At 50.2% G+C, this 12,628-nt stretch overlaps 2 protein-coding genes across 3 annotated transcripts; one reads left to right on the forward strand and one right to left on the reverse strand.

Moving 5' to 3' along the window:
* Positions 1-4,386: 4,386 nt before the first annotated feature.
* AIRIM (AFG2 interacting ribosome maturation factor) lies at positions 4,387-6,619 on the reverse strand. Its single transcript, XM_066204473.1, has 4 exons — positions 6,314-6,619; positions 6,062-6,244; positions 5,859-5,980; positions 4,387-5,185 (listed from the first exon to the last, which is right to left on the reverse strand). Exons 1-4 carry the CDS (start codon positions 6,577-6,579, stop codon positions 5,118-5,120), a joined length of 639 nt encoding a protein of 212 aa, XP_066060570.1. The 5' UTR covers positions 6,580-6,619; the 3' UTR covers positions 4,387-5,117.
* Positions 6,620-6,660: 41 nt separating this feature from the next.
* On the forward strand, positions 6,661-11,124 carry CDCA8 (cell division cycle associated 8). 2 transcript variants are annotated; one of them, XM_066204470.1, is made up of 10 exons: positions 6,661-6,770; positions 6,871-6,999; positions 7,255-7,295; positions 7,769-7,844; positions 8,170-8,306; positions 8,578-8,651; positions 8,951-9,049; positions 9,215-9,341; positions 10,527-10,613; positions 10,895-11,124. In XM_066204470.1, exons 1-10 carry the CDS (start codon positions 6,689-6,691, stop codon positions 10,949-10,951), a joined length of 909 nt encoding a protein of 302 aa, XP_066060567.1. In that variant the 5' UTR covers positions 6,661-6,688; the 3' UTR covers positions 10,952-11,124. The 2 variants fall into 2 exon arrangements, with proteins under 2 accessions (XP_066060567.1, XP_066060569.1); XM_066204472.1 differs by having other exon boundaries at positions 8,173-8,306.
* The last annotated feature ends 1,504 nt before the right edge of the window (positions 11,125-12,628 follow it).

Genomic DNA, 12,628 nt, shown 5'->3' on the forward strand with positions numbered 1-12,628 from the left:
GCCACTTACTTTCCATTGCTGGTCCCAGTCGGAGGAACACTGGACAGATCTCCTAATTTCTCCAAGCTGCTGTAGCTGGGAAAGTCCAAGCCAACAACCTGACACTTGGCTGGGTATAAATGTAGCATGGAGTGTTTTCAAGACTCCATAGACAGCCCTGGAGCTGTCAGCTATGGAAAATAAACTTCTCTGCTATTTATGGATATCTGTTGTGCTCTGATTTCGGGGTGGAAGGCTGCAGTGGTACCTAAAATGTTTCACTGGGAGGCAGAAGCAGTTCTTGGGAAGCCACGATTAGTCTGAATTCTCAAATAATACTAGGAAATGGGTTTGCTCTTTCAGAGAATGAATGAAGAACTCGAGCAAAACTGCTAAACACAAAAGTTCCCGGACATCTGGAAAGAATTAGTCAGGAAGATGCTTGGGACAGGGAGCTCAGGCAAGTTCAGGAGACACCTACTGCAGATCCACAGGAGGAGGGAGGAGGAGGGAAAGGGCTGGGGGGAAAAGCAGGAAGGGAGGATTGAAATAAAACCCCTGCAGGACGGGCAATGCAAACAGGCTCCGTCCACATGCAGAACAGCCCTGGGGGGTCTGTGGGGCCACACCTCATTGTCAAAGAGCTCACCAGGCAACTGCTGGTGCCTGTCCTTGCAAGGGCAGAGCAGGGCTGTGTGCTGAGCACGTCCCACGTGGGAAAGCTCATCACTGCTGCAGGCCAGATGTGTCCCCACTCACTGCACACCCATCAGATCAGCAGGATTTGCCCCTCCTTGGAGCTCGACGGGGCAAAAACTGTGACAAAGTCACAAGCACTAGAGAAACACTGAGCCGAGACTCGGGGACAGAGCAAAAGAGCCAGCTAACAGGTAGTGGAGAGTGCTGTATTTGAGAGCAGATAAATACTCAGCAGCCCCTCAGCAAAGGCACAAAGGAGTTCTGCGTCAGGCCAAGATGAAAGTCTCAAAGAATAAGCACAAAAAACCATAGGGACTTGTGAAACCCATGCTTGGCTTATTAAATAAATTACAAAGCTTTTTATAACATATTTCTGCCTCCGAGTCACTTCACACTTCAGTTCAGGTGCCAAATCCTTTGTCTTTTCCATAACTGTGGACTCTTGTAATACACTCAGCTTTGAAATCTGTTTCAAATCCATGAGCTTACGCTGAAGCAAAGCTTTTGGGTTTGTTTTGGAAGCCTGGTGTTACCAACAGCAGGTCCTCATCTAAGCAGAGCTGCAAAGGCCCCGCTGCACCAGAAGCCAGAGCTCAGCCCTGTGGGAGGAAGCAAAAGCACCATACACGAGTCAGGTGCTCCTCATAAATGTTTGTGGGCACTTGAATTTAGGAACTGAATTTAGTTTGTGCTTTTCCTGCGAGTGAAAAATAACTGTTTTTCAATGGGGTTAGCAGCAGGTAAAGCCGAAAATCAAAGTGTGAGCTTTGTGTTTCCTGACAATTTTCCTTTAACAAGGTAGCTCCAGCTGCTAACTGCATTTTATGGCATTCCTCAAAGGCAGATCTCCGTGCGAGAATACTTTAAGAGCTCTACTCCAGAAATAAAGGTGCTTGGATTTATTTTTATGGTTACGTATATTTTACCAGTTGGTCTGAGAGCCCTTAGTGCTGCCTTTCCCACAGCCCCACTAAGGTACGGCACAGCCTGGAGTCCCTTGATGCCAAGATGATTTTTTACCTTTTCTTTTATATACCTTTTATGTATTCTCAGTGCCCTTAGCATACATACTTGTAATTCCTTAAATCTGATAACATAGTGCTGGTATTCTGTTAAGGCAGAAACCCAAACATCCCAAAGGCCTTGCAGCTGAAAGTGGGAAAGCCCTGCGCTGTCTTGAAAAACCAAAGCCTCTCTAAAATACATCCTAGAAACTAAGATTAAGCCCATCCAAGAGGGAACACTTCGAGATGAGAAAATACCACACTGTTCATTCAAGCCTCTCATTGAAGGATCTTTATTAGATACATTAATTTGCAAAATCTATAAAATTTATACACAATCTATCGGGTGGACATTTCAGCACGCTCCACCTTGATGAAGTGTTGCACCATAAGGATCCTTATTAAACACCAAGATAAAAACCCTTTCTCCCTTAACTCTGCCAGGCTCTTGATTTAGGACCAAGGAAAAGGCATCACCCTGACCCCGGATTTGGCTCCCCAGGCAGCTGGAGCAGCAGCTGCTGCTCTCACTCACCTCCCTCCTGTCTCAGTCCTCAGGAAGGTGCTGAAATCTGGCACAGAGACATCCCTGTGCTGTCAGCAGGTGTCTGACTCAGCTGTGCAGGCTGCCAGGCAAGGAGGAGCAGGAGCGGCCTTTCCACCTGCCTGCAGGCACCTGTGACACTGCAAGGCTCAATGCCTGTGACGGTTCTGGCTTCTTTTTTTCCTTGCCAAGGCCGGGATGATTAATACACGGGAAACGGAGATTTCGAGTTCAGACTTGGATGTTTATTAATTATTATCTGTATTACAGTCTCACAAGAGGAGAGTTCTGCGGTACCTCTAGTTAACAAGGTGCAAAATGGAGAGCTTCTAACTCTTTCCAAGGTTATTTAAGTGATAATCACCCAATAACGAGGTGACACCTCTATTATTTATACTTTTGACCCAATAATGACCGCCCAAGGTCTGCAATGAGAACCTTTTTCACCCAGTTACAGAAAACCACCCAAACCCAGGAAGAAGAAGGTGAAGAAGACTCAGACAACACCCAAACCCCTCCATCCTGACTCACATGTATTACTATACACTAAAACCCCAAAATCTAAGTTTCCAGGATTCCAACAAATGCCCACCCTGGCTCTGTTCACGGGGGAACCTTTGAACCCCCAGTGACTCCCGGGCAAATAGCAGCTGCAGGGAGCTCTGCACACAGGAGGAACCCTGTCCTCCCCAGCAATGGGGTCCCTGGCAGCCTGACAGAACATCCAGATCTGCGATGGAACAAGCCCACAGCTGATCCCAATTAGAGCTCTCTGACGCGGGGACTCACTCACACCCTGCAGAACGCTGGAGACGAACGCAACTGATGACATGGCCCATCAACCAGGAACAGCACAGAGCAATCTATCACAACAAAACTTCAATGAGCACCTCCTTCACCCCATTTCAGTCAGGCAGAGTCGGGGCATGGCCACTTTCAATGCAGAGAGCTCCCTCAGCACTTTTAACCCGGCTGTCGTTAGCACGAAGACAGACATCAGGGGCCAAACATCTGGGAGAAGCAGAAGGGCCACCGCTGAACTGTGCTGAACATCTTCCAGAATTTAAATCCGTTTGTTCGTTGTGCAGCTGTCCTGAAGAGAGGCTGACAGGAGAGGGGTGTTGAAGGCTCGTGTAGCGTGCACACATGCAAAGACAATTCTGCATCCAAGCTCAGCAGGATCTCCGGGTTTGTGATGATGATCCAGCCAGGCCTGGGCAGGGATGACACCCCTGGTTCACCATGCTCCAAACCCTGAGCAAGAAGCACAAGGCTGCACAGCCCCGTGAGCCCCAGCAGACCCCTGAGCCCTGCCAGGAGCAGAACCCCCCTCCCTTCCACCCCGGGCAGGACACCCAGAGCCAGGAGCAGGTTTTCTCAGCAGGGGCTTTGCTTTGCAATTACAACTGCCTGTGAAGAACTGCAATTAGAACTGGTGAAGGCCCTATCCCTGACGGGAGCACTGGCCTCAGCACTTTCCCACCCTTGGCACCCCCAGCAGTGCTGTTTGCAGTGCCCTCAGGGGGCCGTGGGTGTTGGAGCCCTGGAGGATGAAAATTTCAGGCTTTCTGTGCCAAAAGGGGCTGACCCTCAAGCCAGCACCACATTTGACCTGAGGCCATGGAACAGGCTCCGGAGATTGAGTGAAGGCACTGGGGTTGTGGGGGTGTGGTTTGAATGGAATTGTGTGATCTCACAGGGTGAAAAACTTGAATTTGGGATTTTAGTATATAGTAATGTATGGGCAAGATGGAAGATTTTGGATGTCTGAGTCCTTCTTCACGTTCATCTTCATGGGTTTGAGTGGTTTTCTGTAATTAGGTGAAAAAAGTCTGCATTTCAGGCCTTGGGTGGTCATTATTGGGTCAGAAATATAAATAATATAGGTGTCACCTCGTTATTGGGTAATTATCACTTAAATAACCTTGGAAAGAGTTAGAGGGGCTCCATTTTACCTCATTTCTCTAAGTTGCTAGTTCGAGCTCACAGCTCAGGAGTCTGTGAATCAATAAATAATAAACATCCAAGTCCAAACACAAACTGCAACTCCCTTGTGTTAATCCCAACCATGGCAGAGAAAAAGAAGCCAGAATCATCACACACGGGGACAGCCCGGGTTGGGGACAAAGGAACAGTGAGCACAAACACACCCACAACGTGTCTGATGCAATTCTTTATTGGCTTTCTCTGAGGGGCTGCAGCTCCTTACCAAATACATAATTTAGAGACAAACACCCCTCTGCTTCCCAGGAACATTCAGAGGATCAGTGCACAGCCCACAAAAGGTGTCCCTGAACCATCAGCAGCCACCAGAGAGTGATATTTTAACACTGATTTCAGCGGTGACAGAGCAGTGCTCTGCAGCACCCTTGAAAACTGCCCATGTCAGAACTCAGGCATCCGTGCACCTCCATAATTACATTTTCAAGCCAGATTTGCTTCCTTCTTCCTCCATGCCCAGGTGGGATGAATGCAAACACACCGCTCAAGCACATGAGGTGATCACTGTTTCTAATCTGACCTATTTTCTTTATTTGTAAGGACAGAGCCCAAATATCTTTCACGGCACCAGCCCGAAGGACTCAGCTGCAGCACCTCGTGTAAGTATCAACATTTTTTCCATGATACAAAACATCCGTGTCAGGAGAAGTTCCACAGCTGGAGGTGACTCCCTTCTATCCTCATGGCTTTTTCTGCTCAGCCTCTTCTTCAGAGACCGAGGCCATTTCCACTTGAAAACGGCACAGTCCAAGCATTGCATGCTGAGGAAATGACTCAACTCAAGTCATTCAGCTTCCAAAAAGCATCAGGAGAGCTCCCTCGGTTCCTCATCCCTTTGCAGCATTGCAGAACACGCCAGAAGCTGGTCAGGGGCAGTCCCTGGTGGCCTGTCAGGAGCCAGGGGAGCAGCTCAGCTCCCGATGGTTCTCCATGAACAGTGAGACCTTCAGGAGTGTATCTGAGACAGAGAGAAAGCAACAGCCCTGTCAGCTTAACGAGCTTCATCTTGTACAGAGTTTTCTGCACTCCCCAAATTGTGTTTCTAAAGGCAGTAAAAGCAAGTGTGGGTAAACCTGACTGAGTGAAATGGGTCACTGAGCCCTTGCTGCACTGTGAGGGAGGACTGTGGGCCTGAGAGATTTCAGCCTGCTAGCAGCTGCTAACGTTTTCCCCGAGGAAAAGTTTCTCTAAAAAGCTTTTTCTCAAAACAATCCTGGCAAAAAACTATCCTTCCTCAAAACAATCTCTGTCTAGCTGGTGTTTTCTGTTTCTCTGGTTTAACCAATGGCATTAGAGAGGTGTCAGTCCTATTTACTAATCATATTAAGTCTCTATGGGAACACCTTATAAAAGGTAGTAAGAATTAGACAATAAAAAGCCTTGTTCTACACTTTTGCCTTCTGAATTATTTTGAGTCTTTCGTGTCTTACAGCAACAGAGAATGTTGCTTCCAGCTGTGCCCAGATGTGACAGTGAGCATTTTCAACTGAAGCTGACCAAGATCTGAAGCTGACCAGGTCACAGAGACTGACTGGGCAGGGTCACCCACTGCTGCAGGGGCAGCTCAGCCCGGCCTGTCCCCGGGGGACACCAGCAGAGCCCGGAGAACACCCCTCGGCTCTTTGTACTACCTTGAACGACCTCGTCTTCTTCGCAGCGCTCCAAAATCCTCTCCCAGGACTGCGGGAGGGCTTCCACCTCTGCCAGGTTGTCCATGCTGAGCCGCTGCAGGAGCAGTTTGCTCTCCAAGTACCTTCGTGCCCGTTAAGGACAACAAGGAGTAAACAGCCCCCAAACCCCCCAGCGCTGCCTAGAGACCCCCAGAACAGGATACAGGCGCCGGTAGAAGCGCTCCACGTCCTGCAGCCCCTCCAACACATCGGCCAGCGAGGGGCAGCGCGGACCGCGCCGCAGAACCGCCTCCAGCCGCAGCTCGGCCGGGCCGCGCTCCTCGTACAGCCGCAGCACGGCGGTGCCCGCGGCGCCCACGGCGTCCCGCACGGCCCGGAGCTCCTCCCTGCCGGCACAGCGCGGTCAGCCGGGCCCTCACACCCTCCCCGCCCGGCCCCGGCCGCCTCCTCCTCACCGCCGCCCGCCCAGCTGCTCCAGCAGCGCCTCGGCCGCGCCGCGCTGCTTCCGCCACAGCCGCGCCCGCAGCTCCGGGAAGGCGCCCAGCGGCGTCGCCTCCCAGGACAGACGCCGCACCGCCCGCATCTGCGCCGCCAGCGCGGCCAGCGAGCCCAGCAGCGGGGCCGAGGCCGCCAGAGCCGCCCGCGCCGCCTCGTCCGCCCGCGCCGTCGCCTCGGCCCAGGCCCGGAGCGCGGCCGCCACCGCCGCCATGGCCGCCGCCATGGCCGTGGCCGCGCGGCGCGCTCCCGTGACGTCATCACCCCGCGCGGCGCCGCCATTGGCCAGCGCCGCCGGCGGGCGGTTCGAACGCGGCCCGCGCGCAGTGCCCGCCATGGCGCCCGCCAGGAAGAAGGGCGGCTCCAGCTCCCGCGGCAGGAAACTGGCCGCCTTCCTCAAGGACTTCGACCGCGAAGGTGGGAGACGGAGGGGGAGAAGGAGGGGAAAGCGCAGCGGGAGGGGGAACGCGGCCGGGCGCGGGCCGGCGGGCAGGGCTAACGGCGCGTGTCCCCGCAGTGAACCGGCGGCTGGAGCGGCTGAGGGCGGACGGGGAGTGCCTGGTGAAGGAGGTGGAGAACCTGTACGATATGGCGATCCTGCGGCTGCCCCTGGAGCTCCGGCAGATGAACTGGCTCGAGTACTACGGTGCGGAGCGGGGCCGGGGGTGCTGGGCCGGGGAAGCGCCTTCCCCCGTGGATAACAAACCCCAGGGGGAATGAGGGAGCAGCCGGGATGCGCCGTGCCTGGAACCCCCAGGGAATCATCCCACGGGCTGGCTCCTGTTCTCCAGGGCTGCAAACTGCTTTGTGCTGGGTTTTGCACCCCGGTGGTGACAGCCCTGCTGTGCCGTGTGAGCTGTCCCGGACACGTCCTGATTTGTCTGAAATGTTTTCTTTCTAGCTAAACAAGGAAGTGGAAAGACGCTGGAGGAGGTGGCTATGGTAAGTTTCCAGCACACACATAAAGCTCTCTAGAGCCACCACACGCTGCTCCTTATGCCGGAACAACGCGCTGGAGCATCACAAGAGAAACAGTTACATCAATATTTTCACAAATGTTTCTTTAACATTTAACAATAAGAGACGCCCGTTGTATCAGACCTGGGATTTAGGTGGTCCTGCTGCTCCCTGCGGATCTCTCTTCTCTGCATTCCCAAATCCCTGAGAGCACATGCACTTTGCAGGAGAGGAAAGCATTTCCAGACTGGTTGAGCAGCAGGGCAGGGCACACCTGCAGTGTGTGTCCTGAGTCCTGAGTGCTGCAGAGATGCATGAAAGGGCCCACGTTGAGCACAACAGCAAACCTGGGGCTGATCTGGCTGCAAAATTATTGGGGGTTTGCTCTACAGCTTTGACTTCCAAGAACTTTGGGCTGCCAACAATCCCAGTGGTGCCACAAGTGTTTTTAATTGTAGGTAGACCTGGAGATAGCAGAAATAGACAAGCTGACAGCAGGAGTTATCAACGGCCCCTTTGACATCGTCAAGAAAGGTGAGTGTGGTGCACTGTGGTGTGATTGGTGAGGTGGAAGCTTGCTGTGGTTATTTAATGTGAATAATGTTTCAGTTCTTGCTCACGTCCCTCAGTGTGTTTAAACCAGGAAAATAATCCCACTTTTATCCCTAGTATCTGCAGTGCTTCTTATTAATTTCATTAAAACATTCAAAGTAACCCAAAGTAGTGCTCTGTCAACCAGTAGGATTGCATTGGAATTTGGATTTCTGAATTGTTGCCAAAATTGCTTGTAGCTGCTTGCCCCCCTGCTAAGTAATAATTTAAAGTTATTATTTCCTTGCATAACCCTTTCTCTTTCTAGCAGATAAATCCAAAAGGAGTGTTGAAGCCATTGAGGAAGCAGAGCCTCCATTGCTTCCTCTGCCCAAGAAATCCAGAGTTGACAGCCAGTGTCCCTCAGAGACAGAGGCTGAGAACGTGAATCCAAGAACTGCCAAGGTGAATAGCTGTTCTCTGGGGTGGCATTGTTCTCAGGATATAAAGTCCTGACTGAGCTGATGGCCAGGGCTGTCCAGGAGGCTCTGAGGGGGACTTCCAACAGCTGCCAGAGAATTCTAGCCATGGGGGGAGGTCCCAAAGGCTTGAATGGTGTTTGTTCTGGGCTCTTGTGCCATGAGAAGGGACTGAGCCAGACATTTTGTGTGGAATCTGTTTGTGTGGACTCAGCTGTCCCACAAGTAACTGATCTAGTGCGTAATGTGTGCTCCAGGTGAAGGCATCTGCCAAAAAGCCACCCGTGGCCAGAAGACCTCCCTCAGCGAGAGTGAAGCGCATGAGCAAGAGGTAAAGTCTCTGTTTCATCTCTAGAAATGGAGAATGAGAGCGTAAATATAAATATCTCTCCTTGGTGGGGTGGACTTTGGCGCAGTAGTGGCAGGGGAAAGGGTTGTGCCATGCTACAGTGAAAAACTGATGTAAATGAAAGATGGACAGCTGCCTCTCCTGTGAGAATAAGCTGTCCCCAGTTTTGCGGGCCACTGGTTAGTAATGACCCCTGGGTTTAGTGGTGGTCACCTTTGACAAGTGCCTGTACATTTGTCAAAGGTCATCTTAACGAGCAGATGTTTATTTCCCTTTAACAGATCAAGCAAAAACAGCTTTATCACTCCAGCTAGTGGCAGGATGGTTGATATCTGTGCTCGGGGAGGCACCTCCATGGTTACACCCAGATTCGATTCCAGGTTTGTTAACAGAGAAAATAAACACATTTCCCTCCCGTCTCTGCAACAATCCGCTTTCCTCCATCTCTGCAACACAACCTTTAGTGGCTTTTTGGAGCTGAAATGAAAGACTTGGACTAGAAATGGTGTGACTAAAGATCACTAATTCCTAACTTGTTGTTTCAGGGTGTTCAAGACGCCGGGGCTGCGCACTCCTGCCCTCCACGAGCGCGTTTACACCATCTCTGCCAACGGCAGCCCCCTGGCCGACACCGGGGACGCCGTCCTCACCCTGCCCCTCGGAGGGGGAGAGGTAACTTGTGGAGTCCCTTGTGCCCTTAAAGGAATTCCCAACTCCTCTTGCCCTGGAATAGTGAAGATCACCCCACCCAGTTGTGACAAAAGGCTTTGCCCCCCATGGCTCCTCGCAAACACTGTGCAATCTTCTCTTTGGGTTTTGCAAGTCCATCACTCCTCCCATGGTATCTCGTTTCCCTGTTTCCCCACTGGCTATGGGGCCTGGTGTCCTGTTCCTCTCTTCCCTGTGGTCACTTGCCCCCTGTCCTGCCCCTTGTACCACCCACAAACCTTTAGACACAATATAACTGAGAGACACCACATGATCCCTCTCTTTGGCTCGGGATTCACCTTCAGCACATGGAATAAACGCTTGCTGGAAATTGCTTTGGGGCTGGGAGCCTTCTGCCTCTCTGCTGAGCCAGCCTGTAACGTGCGTGGTTGTGTGAGCTTGAACTGCTGCCTGAATTCTTCTCAAGCAGTTTTTTTACAGAGGAGCTGATTGGGGTATAGAAAGGCTGTAGCTGCACCCCGAAAAAGACACACTGTTACAGTAATTCCTGACCCTTCACTCCCCTGGCAGCCCTGGAGGGGTGCACAGGCACCTCCTGGTGCCTCACCAGCTCTGGTTCACCCACTCCTGTCTCTTTAGCTGTGCAGTTTTATCGGGGGATTGGTTGAGGTTAAAAAGAGCCTTAAGAGACTTTTAGCCAGAACTGGGACCTGCTGGTTGGTACAGAATAGGAGGATGTTCAGCTGAGCATTCACTTTAAAACATCTAAAGCAGCAGTAGTGCCAGTGCAGTGGGTTGGTAGTGGGTTTTTACAAACATGTTGCTCAAGGACATGAGGTGACCAATATTTCAAAGCCCTAATCTGACATATTTTCTTTATTTGTAAGGACAGAGCCTAAATATCTTTTGGCTGGCCAAACACCAGTGCACCCACAAAAAAACCCACTCACTCACTGGCTTTTTCCCCCCTCACCAAAAACCAAGCTATTTAAAACCACCACTGCCTGTAATGTATTAATGCACTGCAGGAAAAGTGTGAGAGGAGCTTCTGTTCTAGCTGAATGTAGTTCTCGGCCTGTCTATACTTAGATCTTAATCTTTTTTTTTTTTTTAATTTAACCTTTTTGCTGCCTCCAGCTGCTGCAGCTGACCAGACAGAAAACCTGAGCTTTGAGTTTCTTTCCACAGAGCATACGTTTGACAGCAAAGGATTTGACCAAGAAGAATTTTCTTCAGCTGAACCCCAAGGCCCGAGGGCTCATGAAGAAGCTGTCAGTAAGTCTGGGGTTTTTTTTGTCAGCCATGACCTGAAGCTGCTGAGCTGCAAGAGAAACGCCTTATTTCCCCCCTTGTCTTGAATTTTGGCTGATGTCAGAGGTGAAGGAGCAGGGAAGGAGAAGCAGGAGCTTTGCATCACATCTGGCTGAATCCACAGTGGGGAAAAGAGCTGTTGTCAACTGCTCTGAAAAGCAAACTTGTCCTTTAGGCTGGAGCTGCAGGTGGCTGTGGGCTGTGCCAGTGTCTCTGAGCACTGATTGATTTCTCTTCCCTTTCAGGTTTGTCTTGCACAGGCTTGCAACGAGGCAAAAATCCCCCTGGATGGAAGTCAGTGAGAAATGACATCCCTCTGTAAATATATTTTACATTTAGGACTGCTACCTTCATTTAGTTCTTGCTCTGATTTGTATCTTCCTTTCATTGATCCACAGAATGGACGCTAAGAACTAGTTATTCTACCTGTAATATGTAATGGGATCAAAATAAATTGAACTTTTTTTTTAATTTAGGGAGAAAAAGCATTCCTTATTTTTTTATTTCCTTTAAGGTTGAAACCATGAAAAAGGACATGAGGTGACCTGTTTCTTTGTTAGCTGGTGCACTGTCCTTTCCAGAGATGCCTCTTTGATTTAAGCCTCTTTATAGGGCTATAAACAAGGGTGTTGAGACTTTGAAATCTTCTCTATATTTGAAAAGTTCTACTTTTGGCAGAACCAGGCCTGCAGCATGGTTCAAAGGGACACAAACTGCAATCAGAGCTCTTTGGTGCAGGGTGTGGCATGGGAGGAAGCTTGTAGAACAGCATTCATACATGAATTTCCTTTGGAGAGCAAACATTTTACTGTATGGAAGACCTCATGTATATACCATGGGTTTGGAAATCTCTCTTTGAGAGGCTTTGGCAGGTTCTAAGTCCTAACTGCAGGTGGCAATAATATACCCCACTCAGCTACATGTACACCTGCCTTGCTATTCTGTGCATACATTAATTAAAAGCATCAATTAGCTGAGCTGTAAATTAAAAAAAAAAATGGATGTGTTTATGGATGTGTAAGCTGAGATTCTGCTTGAAATACATCTTTACCAGGAAAACAAAATTAACGAGAATTTTTCGCCTAGAGAACTCTTTTAAATCCACACTGTGTGATTTAAAAGCTTTAGTTACAATTGTTAAGATCAGAGCTCCTGCCCTGAGCCAAAGCTCTTCCAAAAGAAGTTTCCTCTAGGAGGGAGCAGGGTGCAAAGGGAGAACTGCCAGCAGCACAGGGAAAAAGCATGTGAAAATTGCAAGCCTGGCAGGGAAAAAACATTCCTGCTTCCCCTGGCTGTGCCAGGGCTTCCTGTCACCTGGGGAGCTCAGTGTGTGTGCTGAGCTGTGGTGTGAGAACTCCAAATTTCTGCCCAAATTCCTAATGGCAATGTGAAACTTTCGACTGGAGGAATTATAAGCCAAGCAGGGAGCCTGTTAGGCCCCTGCCCTGGGCTGTGCTGGTTCTGAGCTCCTGACCAGCTCCGCTCAGCAGCCTGGCAGAGATGCACTGCCAGCTTTGTCATCCTCAACACCTTCCAGCTGGCCATTGACTCAATGGCCTTGTGAGACATAAATAGATAATAACAATTCCCTGCTTGCTGATGGAAGGGATGATGCTTTGGAACAAATCAGAGCTGTCTCCAGGCAATTTTTTTTCATGCAGGAGTTCTTGATTTGAAGGTGCAGGACAGCACATGCAGCTCTCCCCCCTGAACTGTATAATTCCACCAAAAATCTGTGTTCCCTGGGTCAGCTTGAAAGCATGAGGGAAAATATTCTTTAGCATCACTGAATTCATGAGACTTCTCCCTTTTCTAAATCACTGACTGGGGAGCTGTACTCTCAAAGGTGAAATGAAATGCATCTCTGGATGGTGCATCCACACCTCATACACACCTCCCAGGCATGTCAAGGGTTTCCTTGAGTCCAGACTGGGTCTTGGCTTTCACAGCCTCCCAACTGAAAGTTTGAGCCTCTCAGG

Source organism: Chamaea fasciata, unplaced genomic scaffold (genome assembly GCF_029207755.1).
Source record: "Chamaea fasciata isolate MVZ Bird 193981 ecotype frontalis unplaced genomic scaffold, bChaFas1.0.hap1 SCAF_26, whole genome shotgun sequence".
Classification (NCBI taxonomy): Eukaryota; Metazoa; Chordata; class Aves; order Passeriformes; family Sylviidae; genus Chamaea; species Chamaea fasciata.

Excerpts from the sequence above, each read along its gene's own strand:
- AIRIM (XM_066204473.1), bottom strand. The coding sequence starts at position 6,579 with ATGGCGGCGGCCATGGCGGCGGTGGCGGCCGCGCTCCGGGCCTGGGCC. Across the intron at positions 5,981-6,061 it reads GAGCGCTTCTACCGGCGCCT|GTACTTGGAGAGCAAACTGC; the intron begins GTATCCTGTTCT and ends ACGGGCACGAAG. Across the intron at positions 5,186-5,858 it reads AGAAGACGAGGTCGTTCAAG|ATACACTCCTGAAGGTCTCA; the intron begins GTAGTACAAAGA and ends TCTCTGTCTCAG.
- CDCA8 (XM_066204470.1), top strand. The coding sequence starts at position 6,689 with ATGGCGCCCGCCAGGAAGAAGGGCGGCTCCAGCTCCCGCGGCAGGAAA. Across the intron at positions 7,296-7,768 it reads CGCTGGAGGAGGTGGCTATG|GTAGACCTGGAGATAGCAGA; the intron begins GTAAGTTTCCAG and ends TTTTAATTGTAG. Across the intron at positions 9,050-9,214 it reads ACACCCAGATTCGATTCCAG|GGTGTTCAAGACGCCGGGGC; the intron begins GTTTGTTAACAG and ends TTGTTGTTTCAG.